Source organism: Elephantulus edwardii, unplaced genomic scaffold, assembly GCF_000299155.1.
Source record: "Elephantulus edwardii isolate Elephantulus edwardi_28Jun2011 unplaced genomic scaffold, EleEdw1.0 scaffold00109, whole genome shotgun sequence".
NCBI lineage: Eukaryota > Metazoa > Chordata > Mammalia > Macroscelidea > Macroscelididae > Elephantulus > Elephantulus edwardii.
In genome coordinates this window covers 7,571,801-7,598,667 of record NW_006399859.1, presented here as the reverse complement: position 1 = coordinate 7,598,667, position 26,867 = coordinate 7,571,801, and the positions used below count along the sequence as shown (strand labels likewise).

General features: G+C 36.4%; 1 protein-coding gene across 1 annotated transcript in view; it reads right to left on the bottom strand.

Moving 5' to 3' along the window:
• The window catches only part of PIK3C2A (phosphatidylinositol-4-phosphate 3-kinase, catalytic subunit type 2 alpha), a 94,311-nt gene that overhangs the window by 58,247 nt on the left and 9,197 nt on the right, over positions 1 to 26,867 (bottom strand). Inside the window, exons 2-7 of the mRNA XM_006892078.1 lie at positions 16,401 to 16,504; positions 13,405 to 13,562; positions 10,613 to 10,733; positions 9,723 to 9,834; positions 8,306 to 8,385; positions 8,121 to 8,184 (exon numbers count right to left, since the gene is read on the bottom strand). Coding sequence (XP_006892140.1) covers positions 8,121 to 8,184; positions 8,306 to 8,385; positions 9,723 to 9,834; positions 10,613 to 10,733; positions 13,405 to 13,562; positions 16,401 to 16,504 — 639 coding nt within the window. The remainder of the gene's footprint in view (positions 1 to 8,120; positions 8,185 to 8,305; positions 8,386 to 9,722; positions 9,835 to 10,612; positions 10,734 to 13,404; positions 13,563 to 16,400; positions 16,505 to 26,867) is intronic.

The following is a 26,867-nucleotide window of genomic DNA, read 5'->3' as shown; positions in this document are numbered from 1 at the left end:
TCCAGCTGGCTAATTCTAAATACATATTTTTCTCACCGTCCCCCCACCCCCAAAAGCCCATCAATTCTTTTCTCTCTTCTGTAAAATATCCAAGCTTTTGAGAGGCTGGTCACATATTAATAGCACCAATAGCAATTAAAAGGGAGTCAACTTCTACACATCATTTTATATCGGCACAATCATCACTATTTCCTTAAGAAAAATCCCTCTGTACAACTCAACTACATTTTATTTTACCAAGATTCGAAAGTATCCAGAAACATATGCATTTTATAACCATTTGTTTCCACTATTAAAGAGTGCCAGTGGCATAGAGTGTTTCATGTTATCAAATCTGAATACATGATATGAATTAAGGGCACTCTCCTTCCAAACTTTTACAGCTTTGGAAGCCAGAAGATTGGTATGAATGAAAATTGACCCAACAGCAGTGGATTTGGTTTTTCTTGCCCTTTTGTGTCTGACATTTCCCTTAAGAGAATGAATGTTTATTCTTATACAACTAATTAAATATTTATGTCACACTTAATAGGCCAAGTACTGCTAGAATGGGATGAAATTCAGTACTGTGCTATCCCTTAAAAATTTAAAATTTTCCATCCTTTAGACCTGCCTACCATAAACTCAACGTTCCCTCCACTTTCATGCTTAAATGAACCCACCCCAATTTCTCAAACATTTCAGTTACCATACATTCCTGAAGGTCTCAAAGTTTTTCTAGTTCCCTAATTTCACACACTTGATTTAGATTTCTGCCTACGGTTTATTCTTCACATTCAGACAAAAGCTTTTCCACTTTTGAGGTTCATGCTATTCTCCTATACTAATCTATCATTTTTTGTATGCTAGTTATCTTAGCCCTTCTTGATGTTACAGATCTAGACCCCACATTTCTCCTTAGCCAACTGGAACAACTGGCTTTGTCAACAGAGGGTATCAGACAACAGTGCAGGAAGACATTTCCCACCAGGGTTTTAGTACTGCATTTTGCATTCAGAGTGAAAGCTGAGGCATCAGAGATCCACTCCAGCAGTATTATCAGGCCATGTCCTCCTTATGGGATCGCCCTGGCTAATGCTTCCCGGCTTATTTCTGTTATAGGTAACTGGTGTATGTGATAACCAAACCCTCGTCAAAAATGCTAACTTTCAATCTAGGGTTGGTCAAGATCCGAAGTTCTTAATCCATTGACGGCCCACTTTTTTCTTCAGTCTAGAGGTGAAAGTTGGGGTTTTTTACATTATAATATTTACTGAGTCCTTGTAAGATTTTCTATAAAGGGCCAGAGAGTAAATAAAGTTTTGTGGACCACAGTCATTGTTGCAACACAAATTTTGCCATTAAGGTGTTAAAAAAAAAAAAAAAAGACAGACATGAACAACAGTTAATGAATAAGCATATCTATATTCCAATGAGATTTTATTTACAAACACTGCCCAGGAGCCATAGATTGACAAATACCTCTCAAGAGTGTCCTATATATCTTATTTACTATATAAATACCTTTAAAACTTCTCTCTCTAAATAACAAGACACTGAAAAGTATCTTATCACTGTCATGAATTCTTTACCCCCACTGATTACCATATTATTACTAGATATATATTTACATGACTTTTAGTATGTTACATAAGACATCTAAGTGCTATAATTACCCACATAGAAACTTCACAATTATGAATATAAAAACTGTACAAATTCGACTTTTCCAAGAAAATAAAAATTCTCATCACTGAGCCTGTCAACAACTTTATCTTACTTGAATCCACAATCAACATACCTGGATTTAGGAGTCAGGCGATCAGGAGATATATTGCACTGGGAAAAGTCTACAGTTGGGGACTTCTCTAAATTTTTGAGGAGTGATGATATTTTGAGTTTGAGGGTTTAGGTGTACCTGGTTTAGGTCACAGTCTTTTCATTCACTAGCTATGCTGCTGAGAGCCAGATAATGAGTAAGGATGACACAGAAAGAACTGATGCCTTTGAAAGGTAGTATTGGAGAACAGTACTGAATGGGACTGCCAAAAGAATAGGTATGCCTTAGAGAAGGTGTAGTCAGAGTGCTCCTTGGAGGCAAAGATAACAAAGCTTTATCTCACATACTTGGGGCATGTTGCTAGGAGGCTCTTCCTTGGAGAGGGACATCACACTTGGGAAGGTGGAGAGAAGGTGAAAGACAGGAAGACCCAGTCCAATCAGATGGACTGACACAATGACTGCAACAATTGGCCTCAAGTGTGTTAGAGATTGTGAGGTTGGAACAGGACAGGGTTCAGATCTGTTGTTCACAGGGGTACTATGAGTCATGCTCAATTTAATGACACCTAACAACCAACCTTTAACCACAATACCACATCTTCCTATGTTTTCACTCACACCTTCTGACCGAGCCTTTGAGATAAGAGGTTTCTCTGCATCTTCTATCAGTTCAGTACTTTTAAAGGAAATCCCACAACCACATAAATTGAGTTGTCTGAGCAGGAACATGCACGCAACATGTAACCTTCCTTTTACCTGCCTTTGGTCAGCTCTCTTTCCCATTCTTCTTAGAATAGTAAACCAAATCCTTTATCATGCCTAAAAACACATACTGTTACCTCATTTTAGCAAAATTAATACCTTGTATTTAGAAAATTAAGGCCACGAGGAAGAAAACTACAATTTTCTAATCCCCCTAAAAACTAACCAAAGAAAAATGAAAACAAATATCCATACAGACTTATATAGAAATATTTTTTGCAGTAACATTAATTATAACCCTAACATGCAAGCAGTTCAAATAGCCATGAATTGCTAGATAAAGAAATAAAAATTATTTAAAGTAGACATTTACAGTGAGATACCACATTGCATTCAGTAGCCTATTTTTTTTATATATTTATTTTCCATTTCGATGAACATCTACAGAGATTTTGGCATTCCATTCATTCATTGTTGTACCCTTCTCCCCCCCACATCACCTCACCACCCCCCCGCCCCTTTGCTCCTCTTCTTGAAAAGCAAAAGCAAAAGAAAAATTCCCTCAGCCTATTTTTAAAAGATCATTTTTGTTGCCCTGTAGCAGACAGGCAAATAAAGAACTGCTGAAATCAAGTAGACCTGTAGCTTTGCTAGTAATTGAAGTGGTCACTCTTGAACATTCTGTAAGGTAAAGTAGACAGAACTAGACTGAATATGGGATGTGAAAAAACTTGAGAAGGTTTTTGGCTGGGTCAATGGAATGACATAGCTGTCATATAATTAAGATTGTTGTTTTCAGGTATTAAGTCAACCTTACTTGCTGAAAGTGAGGATGATTTGAAGCCCTTACTGCAAAAGATCAAAAATGACAGTCTTCAACACAGATTACATCTCAACATCAAGAAAACAAAAATTTTATACTTTATGCAACAATGAATGTGTGTGTGTGTGAGTGTGTATTTTTAAGCAAACTGGGAGGGATAGGGTGGAAAATGTGCAACAATGAATGAATGAAAAATAGAACTTTTCTGTAAACTTTTCTTAAAACCACAATAAATTTTATTTTTAAAAAATAAAAAAAAAAGTCAACTACAACTGGAACCCTATTAACAACAGATCTGAACGCTGCCCTATCCTGAACCAGCCTCATCATCTTTGATGATACTCAAGTCCACTGTTAGTCACTTTGTCAGTCTATCTTCTTCAGGGTCTTCATCTCATGCATGCTTGACCTTCCCTCTATCTTTCCAAGCATGATGTCTTTTTCTAAGGCCTTCTAACATCATGCCCAAAGTATGTGAAATGATGTTTCACCATGTTTGCCTCAAAGGAGCATTCTGGTTGTTGCGCCTCAAAGACACACTTGTTAGTTCTTTTGGCATTACACAGATATTCAGTAATCTTCTCCAACAATCCAACTCAAAGGTTTTCCTTGCCCTAGAGATGGCACTCAGAATTTGGACTTCTGGCCTCCTTCATCGTTCCAGAATAAAATTTGTTATAGTCATCTACTATGGTAGTCTGGGAGTAAGTATAGTGTGCCTGACCCAAGTCATGTTTTTTCAATCGCTTCCTATGCATCTGAAAGTTGGACAATGCTTATGGATAACAGAATTGATGCCTCTGAATTGCAGTGTTCAAGAAGAGTACTGACTATTCTCATGGCAAACCAAAAACCAACCAAAAACGAAGTTTGTCTTGGAGTGTAACCAGGAATGAAAGAATGTAAGAAGGGTAAAACCTTTTTTTCGTATTTATTATTTTTTTCCATTGTTGAACATTCTCCCCCTCCATCTGACTCACCCTGCAATGCACCCCTTGTTCCAGATTTTTGTCATACATACATATAATGCCTAATCATATATTCCCCTGGGACAGTAATTCCCCTCATCTGTTCTAATGCAGTGTTCATTATGCATTCATTCCTTTCCCAGTTTTCCCCCCACCTCATGTCTTCCTATTTTATAACAGTGGTGTTATGCAGTGTTTGTCCTTTGTGACTGATATTTCATTCAGCAAAATGTCCTCCAGGCTACCCCATGTTGTGTAATGTTTTACAAGTTTACTGTTTTTCAATGTGAAATAGTATTCATTGAGTGAATGTACTATAATTTTTCTATCCATTCATTTGTTGATGGACACTTGGGTTGTTTCCATCTCTCTGCTATTGTGAACAATGCAGCAATATACATGGGTGTACACATATCTGTGAGTCATACTCTGGTTTCTTCAGGGTATATTCCCAGTAGTGAAACTGCCAACTTTCTGAGAAAGCACCAGACCTCCTTCCATAGTGGCTACACCATTTTACATTCCTACCAGCAATGAGTAAGAGTTTCAACCTCTCCACAACTTTGTCAACAGTGGTTGTTCGCTTACCTGTTGAATTTTACTATTGCTACTGGGATAAAGAGGGTAAAATTTTATCTCACATAGTTTTGGCATTTTATTCAGGAGGGGTCAGTCCTTGGGAAATGGGACCATTTCTGGGAAATAGTGTTGGCAAAATAGAGGAAGACTCTCCATGAGATGGACTGACACAGTGACCAGTCACAATAGGCTCAAGCACATCACTGATGGTGAGGATGGCTCAGGAAAAGACAAGGTTCTGATGTGTTGTTCTCATAGGGTTATTACGAGTCAAAGCCAAGTACCAACAACTACTTATGGTATCTCTATTATAGTAGTATTAGATAACTAAGACACTAATGGAGGAGTAAATAACAAAGTTAAAATAAAATTTTCCAGTTTTTAGTATCTTAAAACTTGAGATGTTTATTAAACATTAATGTAATGCTGTCAAGAAACTGTTAAAACATTTTAATCTTTAAACATTTTAATTTTAATCTAGAATTGAAGAAGGAAATCATAGCTGGAGATAGAAATTTCTAAATTTCAGAGTCATGAGCATATATTAGCTATTCAAAGATGAGATAATGCAAAATATAGAGAGAAGAGGTACCACAATTAAATCATGGGGCATTCCAATCTTTCTTGGCTAAAAAAATAAGGAGAGCCTAAGGAGGAAACTGCAGATAAGACAGAAAGAGTACTCATGAAGTGTGAGAACAAAAAAAGGGGAAATCTTAGGAACCACAAAAGTTTTTCAGGAAGGAAAAAAGGATCAGTTGTTAACCCCTGATAACCTTGATAAGTGCAGTTTTAGTGAAGTGTCAAGAAAGACTTACCAGCATGGGTTAACAAAAAACAGGAAGACAAGAAGTGGAAGCGGTAAGAATAGGCAACTTTCAGAAGTTCTGGAGCAAAAAGAGGAGGGACGTGTGGACCCTGCTAGATGGGGAGGTGAATTTTTGGTGTTATTTTTAGGAAGTCTCTATAGATCAGCTGGTCAAATTGCCTCTTAAGAGATATACCAAAGGCTCAGATCTTGAGCTTTTTTAATTTTTATCTCTTCTTGAAAGACTCTTCTTGGTTATTTCACACACTCAAAATACCATTCATATGTTGGCAACTCACAAATCCTACATTTCCAGCCTACATCTCACAGAGTTTTAAATTCACATACAACTGAGCAGATTAGCCTCTCTGGATAATGAACAGTCAACTTGAGCATAACATCCAAAACTGATTCCTGATCTTCCCCCAAACATTTTTCCCTATTCTCCTAAAAGGCAACTCCAAGTTTCTAGTTCCTTGGGTCAAAAATCTTGACTTTACCTTTAACTCCTCTTTCTTCCTTATGATCAATTATCATAACTTTAAAATATACCACAGAATTAATTCAACCTTTCCTCATTGCAACTAATGGTGACACCCTAGCTATCATGATCTCTCACATAGATAGGTTTTTTATTTGTTTTCCCTCTTACTCATTTTCCTCATTTCATCCCAGCTACAAAGACCTTGCAGGATTTGTATATATCAGGAATATTTCCTCTTGTAGGCCTCTGCTCTTTTTAGTCCCTCTCTGAGGATATTCTTTATATTAATGACAAGATGGCTTCTTTATCTTCCTTTGGTTCTGTGCTCATTGAAATTATTACTCTCCTTTATAATCCTCCATAGCATTTACTACATTTGTCTTTTTCCTTCCACTAGAATATATTCTTTGTAGAGATAGAGATTATAGTTTATCTTTGTTCACTGTTAGATTCTCAGCATCTATACAGTGCCTCACAATGAAAAGAAACTTCCTAATTACTTACTGAATAATGTGCTGATAAGAACATACCAACAGTAGAAATCTGGAAGTTATTCTACACATCTTCTTCTCTCTAGTTCAATTACTCACCAAAATCATCCCAATTTTACCTCTTAAGTGCTATTAATTGGTTTTCTCCTTTTTACCTTCTCCATGCTATCTTTTACTAGGACTACAGGAGTGGTATCTACTTCCTAAAAAACATGCCTCCTGAAACTCTATGAACTTTGATAAATAGTTGATCGATAGTTGTAGAGTGGCTTCAGGCCTTTTGTTCATAGGGTCGCTATGAGTCATGCTTGACTTGAAAGCAATCAACAACAACTACAACAACAATAACTACAGAAACCTTCCTAAGAATTCTCCCAGAAGCTTATGTATTAGCTAAACACACTTCCACAGCATATCTAAACTGACTCAGAATAGGACTAAGCAAGTTATCTCCCTTATACTTGGCTTTAAAAAAAAAATTAATCTCTTAAATGTCTAGCAATTTAAACAACTACAGTCAAGGTTATCAAACTTTTTTTTATAAAAGGCCAAACAATAAATATTTTAGGCTCTCCAGGACTCAAGGGCTTTGTTCCAAATACTCAACTCTTAATACTACAGTATAAATTTAGCAATACATACCCCAGAGGACATGGGTGTATGCTAATGAAACTTAATTTACAAAAGCAGAAGGTAGGATAGATTATGTCTCTTTGACCTAAGGTAGTTAAATCCCTTACCTTAGCACTGATTATAAATGGTAATTCATTTAAAAAAAAAGGGGGAAAAAGGTAATTCATGTCTGGTGTCTTTAAGTCATCTCCCAATCTTCACTTTACATTTTATTATAGAACTAATCATATATCCATATATACTTTATATACCTTATCTGTGCTTTGTTCTTATGCCAACTTTCCTTTTCTGGTTAGCTTATATTGTTTTTTATTGTTAAGAAACATTAGTTCGTTCCACCATTAGTTTTCACATTTTCCGTGAGCGATGACTGAATCACATAATCTCTAGCACCTAGCAGATAGTAAGCATCTGAGAAATGCTTTTTAAAATTTAACTAAAATTTCTTAATAGTAAAACTGAAGTGAGAGTAAACATGCTGACTCAAATATTGCTGAGAATTTTTGTTACTAAATTGGGTAAAAATTAAAGTCATATCAACATCAAGAATATAGTTTTTAAAAAAACCAAACAAAACCCAAACCCACTGCTGATGTGCGGATTTTGACTCACAGCAACACTCCATTGGGATTCAGAGGCTATAAATCTTTACATGAGAACACCGTCCTTCTCTCCCTTGGAGCAGCTGAGGGCTTCAAACTGTCAACCTTCTAGTAAGCAACCTGACTCAGCACACACTAGGCCCACCAGGGCATCTTTACAGTTAAAATAGTTCTTCTAAAGTACTTATTCCAAAGTCAACACTAACATTAAGAGTAAATGGAGACTACAATCTTTAAGTTATTATGTTAAAATTTGAATCAATACTTACTTCAACTTGAAAAGCCAGTTCCACTTGGTTGTGATAAGAATCTAAGAGTTCTTCAACAGGGTGTCTGAAATACAGAATACTGAGGGATACTATATACAAAAATTATTGTTTTAATCTTCAAAATAAATGTATTCATGTCCAAAACCAAAGTCTGGAAACCTACAATTATGCTTTATATGATATACCTTGTCATGACTTCCTTATAAGGTTTTTCTATTTGATGCAGGTGTTTGTTTAAATCCACAGGTGTTTCATCATCTTCTGCCTAAACATACAGATATAATCAAAGTCAAATTAACCCTAATTCTATTGTCAAATTAAATATGGCATAAACCCAAACGCACTAATGAGTCTACTGTGATCCGATCGTATAAAGGGGCTGCCTATCTGCCCCCCAAAAAGGGGCTGGTGGATCCAAACCACCTATTTTTCACTTAATCAGTTAAAACTCTTTAACCCCTGTGCCACCAGGGTTCCTTAATATAGTACATGATAAACAAAATCTCAAAATTAAAATGAATTTTAGGAACTGAACATAAAATACAGATTCTGGGGAAAAGTAAGTCAATATTCTAGGAACAATTTGTTTCGAAATGTAAAAACGTAAAAGCTTTTAAGTATCACTTCTGATATATAAATAGGTTCTAAAGCAAAAGCCATAATAGTTCTATACAGATAGCAGAAAGCTAAAAATACTTTCAAAGATGGGTGACAGCTAAATAAAGGTCAGCTGGGGCCAGACAGAAGAGCTCATCTGAATCTTTGTTACTTTTTCTAATGATAATCAAATGGATCCACTTTCAGCCCCCACCTCAAAAACAAAGCAGCAATCGTCTCTTCTGCTCTAAACCATGACTGCTCAGGTAACATCTTTTTTTTTTTTTCCAGGTAACATCTTTAAGCACTCAAGATCATCATTCAAGTAACTGAAGCTTCAGAAGTTACCAACTATTGCTAAAATGTACTAAATTTTGTAAAATAATTTCCATTCAATGGAAAGAAATTCTCTATGACAAGAAAGCAAAACCCAAGAAAAGAAAATGGAAAGAAAGTAATAATATTCCATCCAAAACTCTACTAAATGAAGGATAATTTTCTTTAGAGTGTTAAGAAGTTATAAATTTACCAAAAGTTTATACAATTATTTACTTTCCTGTGTTGTATTTTGATTAAAATAACAAAGAACTGTATTTTTTAAATAGTGGATTAGTCTTTTTATTTATGAAAAATTTCTGTTGGTGCAAAAGTCAATATGGGTATCTTTTTCCTCAATGCATATTTAGGATTCTAAATCTTTTCTTCTTCCTCATTTCTCCTTAAGTGACTCTGATATTTTCACTCTTGTATAAAACTAACTTTTAATCTCTCCATTCAATTTTCAAAGATGCTGCTAGCCTAATTATTATGCTGCCTAAACAGCCGTGACTGAAAATCTCCCCCTCATCTACTAAGATACCAGTTCAGGCTAGAGCTCAACAACCCATCAACCTGGAAAGCTTGGAGAGGGTATAAATTGCAAATTAGATTACTGACTGGAAAAAAGTCAAAGAACCAAATACACAGGTTCAACCAAACTGGATTCAATTATAAATACACACTTACTGTTCGTGCCAGATTTTGGCACATTGCACTGAAAGTCAAGAGTTGTAGTTTAATTTCTGTGTCCCATTTTCGACAGTTTTGAATATATTCATGACTTCCGAGGCAATAGTTACTGTTAAAAGATAATTATTATTCACTAGTATTATTCCACTTAAACTATAAATCATACAACTGAAAGTCAACTAAAAAGAGGAATAATTCTATAATCCAAAACAAAAAAGAAAAATATAGACAAAGGATATAGAAAAATAGGAGCAATACATTTTTAGAAGTGTAGAAAATTAGATTCCACAGCAAACTGGACTATACGCTAGATATAACATATTATCTGCTTCAGAAAAGAGGCATATAATATGCAAGCAACTTAGTTAATCACAGTTGAATCCAAAGTAATAATGCTATAAAAGGAGAATGGACTTTATAATGATGTAATCATTTACTTGTTATTTTAATATAGGAAAAATAATCCATTAAGTTCACTTATAGCCATCAATTATCTATCAAGACTATATGCTTCTTGTAATTTTCTTTTTGTGTCTGTGTACTGTTGAGCCGTATCTGAATGGCATAGGAAGAGATTGCTCCTCCTTCTCCAGCACAGCATCTGATGGATTTGAACTGTACACTTTGAGATTGTAGCACAGTCTCTTGCCACTAGGCCACCAGAGCTCCCTAAGACGATATGCTTCTTAAAAGCAGTATTGTATGTCTTATTTCTGAAATCCCTACACCATTTAGCAGTGTCTTGGACAAATATACCTATGATTTTAAACCAATTAATTACTTCAACAGGACTCAATAGTTTTGGATTAATTTAAGACATTTCTACTTTAAGCTATGAACATTAAGTTTCCAAAGACAGTATTCAGTAGTTAAATAAAGGAACTTACTTCTGCAGTACTTCCTCTTGACCACAAACTTTCAGAACATAGCTGCCAACATCTATTTGATTCAAGTCATCATGCACCCAGCAAAGGGCTTGCATTATAATGATTTCTACAGTAGAACTCACTGTAAAAGAGTTGATTACCATTTTAATTCTAGTATTTATTCAGACTGTACTACTTACACACTAGATGTGCAAAAGAGAAATATATGATTCATAAATGCAAGTGAATATGGAATTTAAAACTTCTTGGTGTAATGTGCAAAGAGCTGTGCTGAAACCCAGAGGGCATGCCTTTGGTGGTTCAAATACACCATCAGATCCTTAGAAAAAAGAGGGGCAATCTCCTCCTAATTTACAGCCTCCAAAAACCCAGTGGAGGGTCAGTTATGAGTTGGTTCCCACTTGATGGAAATTAGTCTTTTGAGTTTTGAGAGACACTACACTGAAAAAAAGTGAAGAGACATGTAAAGCTAATGAAATTTAACACTACATTTATCCCGGAAACTGTCATTTCAGCTATCACTGTAATTTCAATAAATATCACTCTCTCATTGCTGTCAAACTGGAATTGGCTCATAGCTGATCCTTTCTTTTGTTTGTTTGCTTTTGAGTCTCGGAGCTCCTCAGAGCAGCTGATGGATTCAAATTGCCAGCAAGATGGGGTCAGCGCAACTCCCTACAGACTACACACCAGAGTTGCCTATACTCAATAAAAAACAATGAAGCATTTTACATTCTTTTAAAACTAAAAAGTGTGTCTTTGACACAGCATATCTGGACAGCACAGTCTAAGCAAGAAAAAGTCATCTTCCTAATGTAGACTTCTCCAAAGAGACAATGGTTGTGTCTAGTAAACACTGATGTAAAGCATGTCCAAAGGAGAAACAGTAATTCTTCTAAGTGTTTGACATTTACCTGGTAAAATCTACAAACAAGAATATAAACATTTCAAGTAAGTAGCATTGTTTTATTAGTATTTTGGCCAATAGCTGGAGAGGCAAATTCCTTCCCATGCAGGTTTATAGCTTCAGAAAAACCAACCTGGAGGCTCAGGTATGAGTTGGTTCCAAATAGATGATAATGAGTTTTTTGAAGATTCAACTCAAAAACTCTTTACAATGGAGTTGGAATCATCTTACAGCTGACCTTGCAGCAGGTTTTCAGAAGCTATAAATCTAATAGGAGTAGACAGACTATCTTTCTCTACAGAAACCCTGGTGTATCTGAACCGTCAGAAGAGGCACCACCTCTAAGTCTGCTGCACAACTCCCTAAGGAATAGGCCACCAGAACTTTTTTGAAGGTTATAACAGATTAAAAAAAGAAAACTGTTTAATCTCTTTTTTAGTACTAGGATGCTTAATCCTTAAAGGATACTCAATGCATTTAAATGTCATTAGAATTAATAGCTTGGCAGGAAAGGCATAAAACCATGATATATCTAATATAATGGCTGTATATCTAAATAGTCTTATGAATGGTGAGATTTATCACTTGAACACACAAAGTATTCCCATTATAAGATGGTTCAATTTCTTAGAAGAGCTGTGCACTATAACCATGCACAGTTATCAACAACAGGCATCTAAAGCACCTTTTTTTTTAGGTTAGTCAGATACTGATGAAATGAAATAAAATAAAATTTGATACTAATTATCTAACATTTGTTATCAAATGTTGTTTGCACAACCAAGGTGCATGTGAACTTCTATCAGATTAGTTTAATACTTACTGTGTACCTGAGATTTAAAGGTCTTGCCCTAGTTAAAACGTAATATATTCTTTAAAAGAATAATTCTTCATTTAGAAACTTAAAGAGGGATCAGTTTAGTCGGGTAAAATCTTTATTCAAAATTTTGTTTTTTTAAAAAAGAGCCTTAAAAATATGGTTAGAAATATCCAGCTATTAGAAAGATTCATAACTTGTAAAAAAATAATTATAACTTCTAAGCCAAAGCACTGTAGAAACAACAGGATTCTCCTCTGGTGGCCTAGTAGCAAGAAGCTACACTGCTACCCTTAAGGCACACAGTTCAAGGCTACCAGCTGTTCTACGGGAGGATGGGCAATCTCCTCCAGGACAACTTACTGACTCTGAAAACCCCAGAGGGTCAGCTAAGGTCACATCCAACTCTATAGTACACAACAACAACATACTGTTGGAGTTCCAAAAATAATACACGTGAAAAAATGTATTACACTCTGAAAGAAAAGTAGTATTAAAGAACAATTAAAGCTTTCCCTAAGTCTTTGGGAATATATCCCTAGAAAGGATATTCATACCAAGTTTAGAAAGAAAACTCAATAAAAGGAAAACTATCTTCTTTTTAGAGACTTCAGTATCATTGACAACTCTTTACAAACCAATGTTCTTCTGTCCATAAAATGGGGGGGGGGAAGCTTTTTTTGTTTGTTTGTTTAATGCTTTTGGTAATGGCTAACAGTCCAATATTATTAACAAAAGCTATCTAATAGTTTTCTGGAAATGTAGCTAATTTTACAAGAAACCTGTTTCCCCACTTGTCCTAACCAGAAAACTAGTCACTGACTCCTGAATGAGGATTTTTCTTAAAAAGGATCCTTAGCAATTCGAATCCACCAAATGCTCTGTTGGAGGTGCAAACTTCTCCTGTACCAGTCAGAGCCAATTTGATGGCATACACACAAAAAATAATAAAAATTAAAAAAAGAAAAAGATCCTTAATGATAACATAAAATCAGTTTTATGAAAGATGATAAACATATTCTCCTTAATGAAAGAAAAACAAAATGCTTTAAGGAATGACAAACATACCATCGCATGTAAAAGTAACTGGTAGCTGGAATCCTTCAATTTCAATAGAGACCTTCACACTTGCATTTTCTCCACAAATGTTCCTTTGTGCTGTGACTGGACTTAACAAATAGCCTGGATTTGTACAGTGACTGGTATATGGAAAGTTGGTCCTCAATCTGTTCACAAAAAAGATGAAATTAAATTCTTTTTAAAAGCTGCATTTAGGAGCTTTGAACATGGCCCTGAAAGCTTACAGTCATTCAGTTCTATGTTTTATAACTACTCTGCCAAAACTCCAAATATTTAAAATGCCTTTTAAATAAATCAATGAAAAAGGAAGAGAGAACACCTGAGCATCTGGTGACACTATCAACAGTACCCAACTACAAATGGATCATACATTAAAATAATTTCTGTTTCCAATTTTTTCTGCAACGTAATACATATATTGGCACAAAATGGTGCACTTTACAGGAATTATTGATGATATACAATGTAGCCCATACATTATAATTTGCCAGAGAGATACAATGTTGTTATGCTTTGTTTTTAAGAATCTATTTTTCGTGACCAGCACTCAACCTGTCCAGTGTATCTCCCCATCTTCCTCCTCTCCGCATCCCCCTTCTCTCCCCTGTGCCTGTGGTGAGCCTACACTAACAGCGGCTCCATGCAGCCATACCCGCCAGCATTGCCACGCTGCCCACGGATTGAATCTAGGTCTGCAGAAGCCACACAGATTCCTCTCTGCCTGTGTTTTTTAAAATATGTCCAGACATACAGCTGATTCTGGTGCACATTATTTGTCAAAGGGAGGGGGGGAAAACCAACACAAGTTTTCCTCGTTTGAAATTCAACAGGACAGTCTGGGACGCTTTTACAGACTCAAGATGTACACGGCAGGTGCCCTGACGCCAGAAGGATAGTACTTACTGTTTGAGAAAAATAAAAGCAAAAAGGTCGCCTGGGGAAAAAAAAGAATCTATTTTTCTTAAATATATGTATTTTTTTTTATCCTCATGACAAACATTGTTTTGGGGTTGTTAACAAAGGAAACAAAAGACAATGAGACTGAGTTAATTCAGTATTATGCCATAATACTTTCCAGTCTCTCCCAAATTACATGGTATTTTTTTGAATTGTTACTCGTTAAGTGCTGCATGATATTCCATTGTGTGAATGTACCAAAATTTCTTAATCCATTCAGTTGTATGGGAATCCAAAAGGAGAAAGGGTGGGAGTGGAAGGGTGAGGAGGGTGAGGAGGGATAGGGGCAAAACAACAGGGGTGCACTGTTTGGTGGCTGGAGGTGAGCGGGAAGGAAATGGGAAGGATCCCAGTGAAAAGACAGGGTAATCAAGGGAAAGGTCCAATGGTGATAGATTTTATAAAACATAATGCATAGAATGACTGTATAAAACACAATTTGAATGAAGAAAAGCATGAAACACAATATACACAAACTTTGTAAGCAAACTAATATAAAATATAAAAAGAAAAATTGTGGTGCTAGTAAAGAATATATTAAATACGCCATGGACTGTCAAAAGAACAAATGAGCCCTGAAGGAAGTGCAACCCAGGTGCTTCTTGGAAGCCAGAATGGTGAAACTTTGTCTCATCTACTTTGGACATATGTTGTGAAGAATCATGAGTCCTTGGAAAATATAACATGCTGCATAGTAAGTCAGTAAAAAGAAGAAGACATTCAACAAGATGGACTGAACACAGTGACTGCAACAATAAGCTTGTCATGGTAGAGATTGTAAGTATGGCCTAGAAAAGGGCAATTTGTAGTCAGCAGCACCGAACAATTTCCTAAGCTAAATATTTTTTTTTGTATGTGGTGAGAATCAAATCCACTGTTGTCTGATTAGTTCCAATCCATGGTGACCCTCCAAAGAGGGAGTCTCAAAATCTTTATAGAAGAAGATCGATGCCCCATTGTTTGGCTGTTGTTAGGCATCATCAAGTATGACTCATAGTGACCCATGAAGAACTATCCTGAACTCTGCCCTATCCTGTGCCATCCTCATCATCTCTGACACACTAGGGTCCACCGCTAAAGTCACCATGTCAAGCCATCTTCTATAGGGGGTCTTCTCTTTCACTGACCCTCCATCTTTCTAAGCATGACAGCCCTTTCCAAAGATTAATCTTGCCTAGCTATATGTCCAAAGAATGAAAAGCAAAGCTTTATCTTCTGTCCTTCTAAGGAGGACTCTGTCTGAATTTTTTTCAAGACATATTGGTTTGTTCTTTTGGTAGTTCATGTGATATTCAGCATTCTTCTCCAACACAACTCAAAGGTATCAATTCTTCTGTCATCTTTCCTCATTGTCAAGCTTTCTGATACATAATACGTAGCTGACTGAGAAAACCATGACCTGAATTAGGTAAACCTTATTCTTCAAATAGTTATCATTGCTCATCAGTAGTCTGAAGAGGTCCCTGAAAGGAGACTTGTCCAATGCAGTGTGTCTCCTGATTTAACTGCTAATACCAAGGGTGTTGTTGACTGTTGATTTGAACAAGATGAGTTATGGTGGCTGAGTGGTAAAGAAACACAGACACACTGCCAATGCAAAGGTACATGGTTCAAATCCACCAGATGTTCCAGGGGAGAAAGATGCGTAATCAACTCCTGTGCAATTTACTCTCTCTGAAAACCCACTGGAGGGTCAGCTATGGGTAGCTTCCAACGTGAACATACAAATCTTTTGGTTAGCCACCAGGGCTCCTCTGGTGAAAGAAACATATAAAAACAGCTAAATTTAATTTTGTTTTCCTTCTAAATAATCAGTTGCCTAATGGAAAAGATGCAAGTGCAATGTAGTTTATGTTAATATGCCAAATAGCTCCAAGAAAACAATAAAAACATTTAGAATCTTGGAATTATTACCACAATGATAGTTTTAAACAAATAATCAATAATAAAAAATATTCAAGTTAAAACAATATTCAATAATAAAATTTTTAAATCTTGTCATTAATTTATAAAGAAAAACGCCTTACTCTGTAACTGACTGACAAAAAGCTGCCACTTCCTCATTTTGTACTTCAATTTCTTGCAGAAAAGAACTTCCAGTCAGTAAACTACTGGTCCCCTTTGGGTCCTTCTGTAAAAAACAAATAAAAATGTTTTTATTGAAAAAGTTTAAAATCCTCAAAATGCTAAGTAGTAGTATAGAACAAATGTATGACAATAGGCATAAAGGTGTGAAAATGATAACAACCACTGCAGTAATCCATTTAAAATTGCTCATTTCTATTCTGGAAAAGTAAAGCCAACTAAGTCCTATTTTAAATTCTTTGGTTTTACTTGCTCAAAAGCAGAAACCAGCTGTAGTCTATACTGATCAGTACAAATGGGGTATCAAAATCCCAAAATCTTGCTGAAATATTCCAGAAAGCTAACAGCAGAATGAACTTAAGCAACAACAGCAGAGTGAATTTAAAATGAGCATCTCTCTGTTTTAAGAAAATTAAGACATCAAGCTTATTTAGGATTTCTTTTACTATATAACGGGCATTTACTATGTCCATAAACTTATGCAAATATCTTGACAATTATTAAAAAATTAAATTTCTTTCTGGTTGGTCAAAATGTGTTTGCAAATTTTTTAAGAACATAAATTCATCATAAGCACAGAAATTATTTCATTTAAAAGTGTTCAGATTACTTATCTAAAACCTATCTGATTTTCCTTTGAAATGGGAACATTTTCAAATCAAAGTTAAATGAATAATAACAGTGCATAAATGTAAAGAGCTGTAATGGATTTCAATGACCACTGCACAAGAGATTTGCAACAGAAAATGAATCTGAAAATTTAGGGCAATAATTCCTTTATAAGTTTCCTTTTTTAAAATTTGGAAGTCATTTCTGCTAGACTGTTGATATATATTCCAGAGTATGCCACTGAGGAGAGAAGAACACATTCGCAAGTTCTGCAAAATCATAATTAAAAACAACAGATTTAATGAGAAAAGTTATTGCTGTCAAATGTCAAGCTGGCTCCAACTGATAGCAGCCATATATAGAGCAGAATAACATACTACCCAGCCCTGCACCATCTTCACAACTTTTGCTACCCTTAAGCCCACTCTTGTAAGCAATCTGTCAATCCACCTCATTGAGGGGCTTTCCTTTTTTTGCTGACGACCTCCTTTACCAAGTACGGTGCTACTTTTCTAGAGGATGGTCCTTTCTCAAACATATCTAAAGTACATGAAAGGATGTCTAGCCATTCTCCCTACTGAGAAGCATTCTGGTCATACTTCTTGCAAAACAGATACAAGGTTTCAGATCTAATGTGCACACGGTACACAGGTGACTTGACACACCACCACCATCCTCACATGACTGTTCACATTACAAGCATGTCCACTGTTTGGCTGAGAGCTAAGTCTCAGGGCTGAGCTGAGTCTAGTTCAAGATTCAAAGCTTATAGTAGTATTTTTAGATTTTTTTTTAAGTTAAAAAAATTGTAGTTCTGGTACAAAAAAGTTCTTCCTTTTTATTAAGTTACAACTTTTACTTGACAGTAACAGAAAGAGCTAGTTAATTTTCTACTAATTTACCAAGTTAATAATAGAAACTAAAAAGTTAGTATTAAATGCCTATTTGAGACCAGCATAAAAAGCTATATTATCAATTATTTTTGGAGCTCTGGTGGCCTAGAGGTCAGAAGTAGGCCTGCCAACCAAAAAAGGAACACAGTTTGAATCCACCAGTTGCTCCACAGGAGGAAAATGGGAACTCTCTTCCCATGCAACTTACAGCCTCTGAAAACCCACTGGAGAGTCAGCCATGAGTTTGTTCTGAGTATGTAAGAACCATCACCAACTATTTATCTCATTACTAACATTGTCATGATTTGTTTAGTTTGTATACCCTATTTCTGGAACCGAAAAGATATTTTAAAGTTTCACACCAGTCACATCCTCCCTCAAATAGTATGCAAACAACTGAAGCATCAAATAAGCTGTTCTTCATTGATCTCTGCGTGATATTTTCTTAATGGCACTAAAGGCTTCTATCAGATATCCTTATTAATCACACATTTAATTTGGTTCCCCCTCCTTTTACCCCAAATTCTTTAGGAGGCTTCTCCCACGCTCCTTCCAGGTGCTGTCAAGACAGTTCTGACTCATGGCAACCCCATGTGTGTCAGAGCAGAATTGTGCTCTACAGACTTTCAGTAAAACTCTGAGGTTTCTTAAGCTGTTAATCTTTTTCAGGAGGAAACGGTCCATCTTTCCCCCTCAGAGCTGCTGGTGGATTCAAAACACGGACCATTTTTCAATTAGTAGGCCAGCATGTAACATAGGGCTCCTTATCTTTAAGGGTTTGACATGTAAATGACTCATATTTGCAATCCCCACATTGCAGATCATAAACATCTTTTTAATGAATGAGTGAATTATAAGATAATGGATAAGAAAAAACTGTTAGAGCCATTATCCAACACATGGAAAATGATAAGTGTCAGGATTGAATTGCATCCTCCCAAAATACATGTATATAATGATATAATGTGGAAGTTTTGTTAATATTCCCTACTAATAAACCACATACGTGTAAAAGGATTAAGGGTGGGCTACAATATTCCTTAATCTTAGTGCAGGCACTTCTGTGCAATTTAGTCTCAAAAACCTGCTGTACGCTATTAGGAGCTGATTCCAACTTGATGGCAATGAGTGGAGATATAAAAGGGGAGTAAAGTGAGTAGACACTAGTGAGGTGGGGAATGGTATTCACATCTATCAAAGAATTGCAAGGAGTGGAATCTATCTTGAGGGAGCTCCTTTGCACTGGGAAAGACCAGGGTACATGGAGATTGCCAAGGAATGCCTGGCCTACAGATGCGGATGGAAACAACGACTTGCCTTAATAACAGAGCTCACACATACATGCACCTTCCTTTAGAACAGGCTCCCTAAATTTTGAGTTCCAGCCTCCTAAATTGATTCTTGTTATGTATCATCAAGTTGGAATGAAATAATAGTTGAACATAGTGGGTTTTTTGAGGCAGTACTGCCTGTCTTTGAACTGGTAGTACAATCCCTTATCACTAGCCCTCCAGAGCTCCCTCCTACACTTACGTGTTTGCTAAAGCCATCAACCTATGTTATGCTGAGCAGCACAAGAAAACTAAGACATTAGGCTCTATAATTTGTCTAAGACATACAGATTGTTGTTGTTGTTGTTATGTGCCGATGAGTCATTTGCGACTCATAGCGACCCTGTGTACAACAGCCCTAAACCGTGCTCTATCCTGTGCCAATCTCATTGCCTCTGACACACCCATCCCGATTGCCCCAGTCACTGAATCAATCCACCTCATAGAGGGTCTTCCCCTCCTGCGCTGTCCCTCCACTCTACCCAGCATGATGTCCCTCTCCAAAGACCTGTCTCTCCTTACAACATGTCCAAAGTATGTCAGACGAAGCCCCAGAATCCTTGCCTCCAAGGAGCAGCCTGGTTTAACCCTCTCTAGGATGAATCTATTTGTTTTCTTGGCAGTCCATGGTACATTCAGTACTCTTCTCCAGCACCACAGCTCAAAGGCGTCAATTCTCCTTCTATCCTCCCTAGTCATTGTCCAACTCTCTGATGCATAACAAGTGATTGCAAAAACCATGGCCTGTATCAGGCGCACCTTAGTCTCCAGAGAGACACCGTTGCTCTTGAGTACTTTAGAGAGGTCCCTAACCGCAGACTTACAGATTAGACAAGTATAAAGGAAGGATACAGCCCTGACACATGCCTTTGATTTTAAACCAAGAAGTGTTCCCTTGTTCTGTCACAACACTCTTGGCCTAGGTATAGGTTTTACATGAGTACATGCCCAAAATATGTGAGATGATATTTCATTATCTTTGCTTCTAAGGAGCACAAGAAACGGTATGAATTATTACAGACGCCCAAATGTAAATTTTTGGGTATGTCTATACTTAAAGGCTAGTCGAAGAAAAAGGAACAAAAGATCATAGGAGTAAAACTAATACATACAATTATCTATAACAAAAGAACAGTTTGAACGAATGAATGGCAATCCAAAGTCTGTAAATTTTCATTAAAATCAATAATAATAAAATTTTTTTTAAAAAAACCCAAGACTCCCCCCACCGACCAAACTGTGCAGCTCTGCAACTGCATCCTGGCCCATCCTCACCCTTCTGCCCCCAACCCTCACCTCCTTGTGCCCCCAATATGTTTTTCCCAATAAAAAAAAATATTAAAAAAAACAACAACAACAAAAAACCCAAGACAAAACAAAAGAACAGTTTGAATTTGGCAATCAGTATTACTGTTACTAGAAATGTGATTCTCCAACATAGCAGGAAAAGAGAAGATGTGTAAAAGATTGGGGAGGAACTTGGAATAAATTATGTTATAATTGGTAACTGTAGATAACACTCTGAGTAGAAACTGGAATAAGAAAAAGCTTAAAGAGTTTTAAGTTGTAAGAAAGAAGTGGACTATGTCTGAAACCTAAGTATGAAGAAAAAGCATGAAAAGCATGAACTTGGCTTCAGTAAAAAAGGAAGGAAGGTCTTCTTCCAGAAAAGATCAATTTTTGGGGAAAGCATAAAGAAAGTAGTGATGCTTTGAAATAATGGGCAAAAAATTATCAACACTTATTCTGTAAAATAGGAAAAATTCAAATCCAAGGTCATGCTATGCTCCATGGAAATTAGAGGGAACACAATATTTTAGGTATAAATCCATCACTTACTAAGATGTTATTTGCTTTCTTTTTTGTACAATTTTTTAATCTTACGAAGAGATTCACAGAAGCTATTAAATTAATGGATTACATATAGACAATAACAATAAAGTTAACTTTTCCTTTTCTTTGATGTTAACCATAGATATTTTATCAACACAATCATAATGGTATAATGGTAATGCAATTAAACTTTTAGAAAGGACTTTACATAACTATAAAACTCATTAATTACTAAAATCTTTGAAATCTATTCAAAGTAAATTTATAGCTATTATAGAAAGGTAATTTTTAATATTATGTCTTCTTTTCTCAGGTTTTTTTAAAAAAAATACTGAAGCATCTGGATTACTATTAACAAAACTTAAAACACTAGAAAAAAAACAGGAAATAATCTTGCTGAGTGAGAAGAAAAATACCCTTCTGGCTTGAGTTTTTACTACAAAGCACAAAAGTCTTAACAGGAAATAAACACTTACATATCATAAAGACTAGACATTGAAATCTTATTTCCCCACAGAAAATATGAAACAAAGGGAAATAAAAGTTTTAAATAGCAGAGATCAATGGTGGATGCAGAATGAAAAAAGCCACGACATACTGTTTGATAGATTTTTAAAAGCATATTACTTGTATTCTGTTTAAACAAAAGAATGATGAAATCTTAGTAGTGAAAAATGAACTATGAGCTTAGGATTCTTTTCTTTTAATGGAAGAATTCTTTCTGCAGCATTCTTACAAATGCATACCAAACCTCTGACTGAAAGTCTCCAAATAACTATTTACAACCTAAGAGGAATCATTATTAAATGGTTATATCCCATCTCCTTAAATTTTCTTCCTCTTGGCCCATACTCTACTTTCTGGGATAAAAGCTTTTAAAATTAAGTTTCTAAACTGAATAATGGAGGTAATTTCTCAATTCACAGAAAAGCATATAAATAAGATTTGCTTGATTTTAAGCTTTTCTAGAAAATATATTTTCAATTTCAGTAACTTCAATCATATGCCTCTATTCAAATCTATCATAAAACCTTAACACAAAGTAATATATTTAACATATCAATATTTCATCATGTTTTGAATAGAACTAGAATAGTATCATTTTCACGTATTCTGCTCCTGCGTAGACTTCATTTTACTTGGATCCAAAATCAAAACCATTGGTACAACAGTCAAGAAATTATTGGAAAAATCTGTAGTCAGGGACATCTCCAAATTATTGAGGAGCAATGATGTTAGTTCGAGGACTAAGGTGCATGTGATTAAGGCCACTGTCATTTTAATCACTTGCTATGCTGCGAAGAGCTGGGCAATGAATAAGGATGACAGAAGAAAAATTGCTGTCTATGAGCTGTTGTCTAGGAGAAGAGTACTGACTGTATGCCATGGACTGCCAAAAGAAAAACCATAGATGTCTTTGAGAAGGTACAGCCAGAGTGCTCCCTGGAGGCAAAGATAAAGCTTTGTCTCCCACACTTCGGGCATATTGTTAGGAAAGGCTATTTCTTGGAAAAGGACATCATGCTTGGAAAGGTGAGGGATGGTGAAGAAAAAATGCAGGCACTCAACCAATTTACTGACACAGTGATTGCAGAAAAGGGCTCAAGTCAGTCAGAAGATTGTGAGGTGGGCACAGAATAGAACAGGTCTCAAATCTATTGCTCATAGGTGTGTTAAGAGTCTTACTTGACTCAATGGCACCTAACAATGAGAACTATTCGTGAGTTAGAGAATCTGTATCTAAAAATACAAAACTAAAAATTACATTTACTTCCTCCTTTACATGGAAACTTTCCAAACCTTTAATTTTTTTTTTTTTTGGTTGTGAACCATCGAATCAGATCCAGCTGGCACAGGAGGAGACGGCCCTTCCTTCTCCAGTGGATCATCTGGTGGATTCGTACTGCTTGTCTTTGGGAATGCAGCACAGCTTCTTACCACTAACTTTTCAAGCTTTAAATGGGATTCCTGAAAATAATCTCTGAAATTATCTTGTCCAATCAAATAATATCAAAGCGAAATCTGACCCAGAAACTCACCTCTAATTAAGTCTCTTCTTCAGGCAAAGTATCTCAACTCTTTCAACAATTCCTTAAAAATAACATACTTCGTAGCATCTGGTCCCCACTGGACCCTCATTATTTCCTTCACCTGCTCCCCCCACTGACCAAACTGTGCAGCTCTGCAACTGCATCCTGGCCCATCCTCACCCTTCTGCCCCCAACCCTCACCTCCTTGTACCCCCAATATGTTTTTCCCAATAAAAAAAAATATATTCAAAAATAAAAAAAAAATTAAACTCAGAAAGAAAAAAAAGAATAACATACTTCTAGGTCCTTGACCAATCTGAGTTTCCCTTTTTGTGATCCGTTCTAGTTCTCAACGTTCCCTCTGAAAATGTGGTACTTATATATGCTCGCTAGCTGGATTCCTTTACAAGTAGGCAGGTAAACTAAACCATCTCAATATAGGTAACACACTGGTGGCAAGTTTACTTCTGTTCACAGCACCCCTATAAGACAGAGTAGAACCATCCATAGGTTTTGGAGGCTGTAAATCCTCATATACATGACCCACATAGATGATTACATCACATTTTTCTTTCACAGAGCAACTGGTGAATTCAAACCACTAACCTGGTTAGCAGCTGAGCAATATAAGCATCAGGACTCTTTTAATTTCAAACAACATGCCAAAAGCAACACTATAATAATTTACCTCAAATCTCATTGAATCAACCAAACCCAACCCACCTCCATTAAGTAAATTCCAATTCATAGTAACCCTGCAGAACAAGACAAAACTGCCAATAAGAGTTTCCAAGACAGTAAATATTTAAAGAATCAGACTGCTTATTTTTCTTCCTCATTAATAGCTGATGACTTTATATATGACATTAGGGACCCTCTCTAAAGTACTGAAGAACAATGGTGTATCTCTGGAAACTAAGGTGCATCTGATACAGGCCATGGTCTTTGCAATCACTTGTTATGCATCAGAGAGTTGAACAATGACTAAGGAGAAGAGAAGGAAAGTTGATGCCTTTGAGCTGTGGTGCTGGAGAAGAGTATTGATGGTATCATGGACTGCTAAGAAAACAAACAGATTCATCCTTGAGGGTTAAACTTGGCTGCTCCTTGGAAGCAATTATTCTGACATACTCTGGTCATGTTTTAAGGAGCAACTGGTCCTTGGAGAGGGACATCATGCTTGGGAGGGTGGAATGCAGGTGCAGGAGGGGAAGGCCCTCTATGAGGTGGATTAATTCAGTGACTGGGGTAATCGGGATGGGTGTGTTGGAGAGAGTATGATTGGCACAGGACAGAGCAGAATTTAGGGCAGTTGTACATAGGGTCGCTATGAGTCGCAAGCGACTTGACGGAACATAACAACAATATACCAATGACTTTTGCTAGCAGCTGACTTCTTTAACCATGTGCCACCAGGGTTCCTGGGCCAACTGACCAAGCCATGTTGTTATGCTTCCTGGCTTGCTTTCCTTTCTCTGAGAATCCATCTGCTTATTATTTGATCCTTCCACTTCTGTTGTTGTGTACTATAGAGTTGAAACTGACCCACAGCCGACCTTCTGGCGGGTTTTCAGAGGCAGTAATCACATGGGAGGAGACTGCCCATCCTTCTCCAGCAGAGCAGAGTAGCTGGTGGCCTCAAACCACATGCCTTCAGGATTGTAGTGCAGCTTCTTGCCACTATGTTACCAGAGCTGCTTCTTCCACCTCTTTACAACCTAAATTTTAGGAGCATGATTTAACTGTTAAAGCTTAAAAACTCAAACTCACTGTTTTCAAGTCAAATCAAACTCCTATCAACCTTCAAATGAGTTTCCGAGGCTATACATCTTAATGGTAAGAATCCGCCCATCTTTCCCTCTTGGAGTCACTAGTGGTTTCAAACTGCCAGGACATATGACCTTGTGGCTTGCAATTCAATTCAATTTAGCAGTGTGGTTAGTTAATTCCTAGAGTCTAAGACTGGTCTGTAGGGAACTGTGCTACTAGCCATGTCTCTGATGATTCAAATCAATCTCCAGGACAAAGATGAGCAATTTCCTTCTCTGCAATTTAAAGCCTTGGAAACTCACAAATAGCTCTCTGCAACTCCTACATGATCTCATTACACTAGTTTTGAAATGCGAACTTATTGTCTTCAGGAAACTGCCTACTCTCAGTATGTCAGCAAGATGCTTTCTAAACCAAGTGCCATCAAATTGATTACCATTCCCGGAGATCCCATATGTGTGAGAGCAGAACTGTGTTCCACATAATTTTTAGTGGCCTGCTCTCCATAAACATATCATCACAATGACTGACCTTCTTAGATATGCCTGAACCTCCAATTTTTCAAATAGTAACCAAACCCATTAACCATATACCACACACAGATCATCATCTCTGGACACCTTTTTTTGATTCTGACTCACAGCAATCCTTTGCAGAACACAGTGTAAGACTGCCCAATCCCGCAACATTCTCACTGTCTCAATCTCTCTTGTTGAGAATCTCTTTTCACTGATCCTCTATTTTCCTAAGGGACTTCTAATGATAAATGATTGGTAGAAAATACCTTACATCAAAAAAAAAAAGAGTAACAGTTATTCCTTGTTTCTGCATATTTCAGTTTCTTCAACTATTAAATAGGATGAATCACTTTGATCTCAGAATTCTTGTGAACTTCTTATTGTGCCAGTGACTGCAAAAAACTCAGAATGAACATCTATGGTATGGAGCTCTTAGGTTCTGAGTTTGCATCTTACATCATTGTATCTTTTTATTGAGAAATATAATCTTGCTTAAAATTATAACCCTCTTTCAAATGGAATGGTAATCTCACTTTACCTCTTATAATCTATTTTTCTTAGTTGCTAAGTGACTTTCCAATGCTCAGAGATGACAGGATATCAACTGATATCTTTCGACTAATAGATGCAGCCCTGGTATTCCAGAAGGACAGGTGACGGACCAACTGACTCAAGGATATCCCTATTTTTTTCCCATTCCCCAAAAAGGTGATCCAAGAGAATGTGTAAATTATTAAACAATATCATTAACATCATATGCAAGCAAAATACTGCTGAAGACATTAAAAAAAATGGCTCTAAAAGTACACAGTGAATTGCCAGAAGTTCAAGTTAGATATAAAAGACACAACGGCACCAGGGATTATCACTGCTACTGTCAGGTGGATTCTGGCTGAACGCAAATAATACTACAAAATGTCTACTTGTGCTTTATGGACTAAACAAAGGTATTTGTGTGGATCATAACAAATTACGGTTGACACTGAAAAGAATGGGAATCCTAGAACACTTACTTACACTCATACAGAATCTGTATCTAGACCAAAAAGCTGTTATGTGAACAGAGCAAGGGAACACCATTACAGATTGTTTTAAAATTAAGAAAGTTGTATGTTAAGGCTGTATTTTTTCTCCATATCTATGCAATCTGTATGCTAAGTAAATTATTTTAAAAACTAGACCCTATGAAAAAGAATGTGGCAAACGGACTGGAGAAAGGTTCATCAATAATTTATATTATCAAACAACTATGAGATATCATCTCACCCCAGTCAAAATAGCAAAATTTAACAGAGCAGCAAACAACAAATGCTGGCAAGGTTGTGGAGAAACTGGAACTCTTATTCACTGCTGGTGGGAGTGTAAAATGGTGCAACCACTGTGGAAAGCATTGTGGCGCTTTCTCAAAAAGTTGCAAATAAAGAT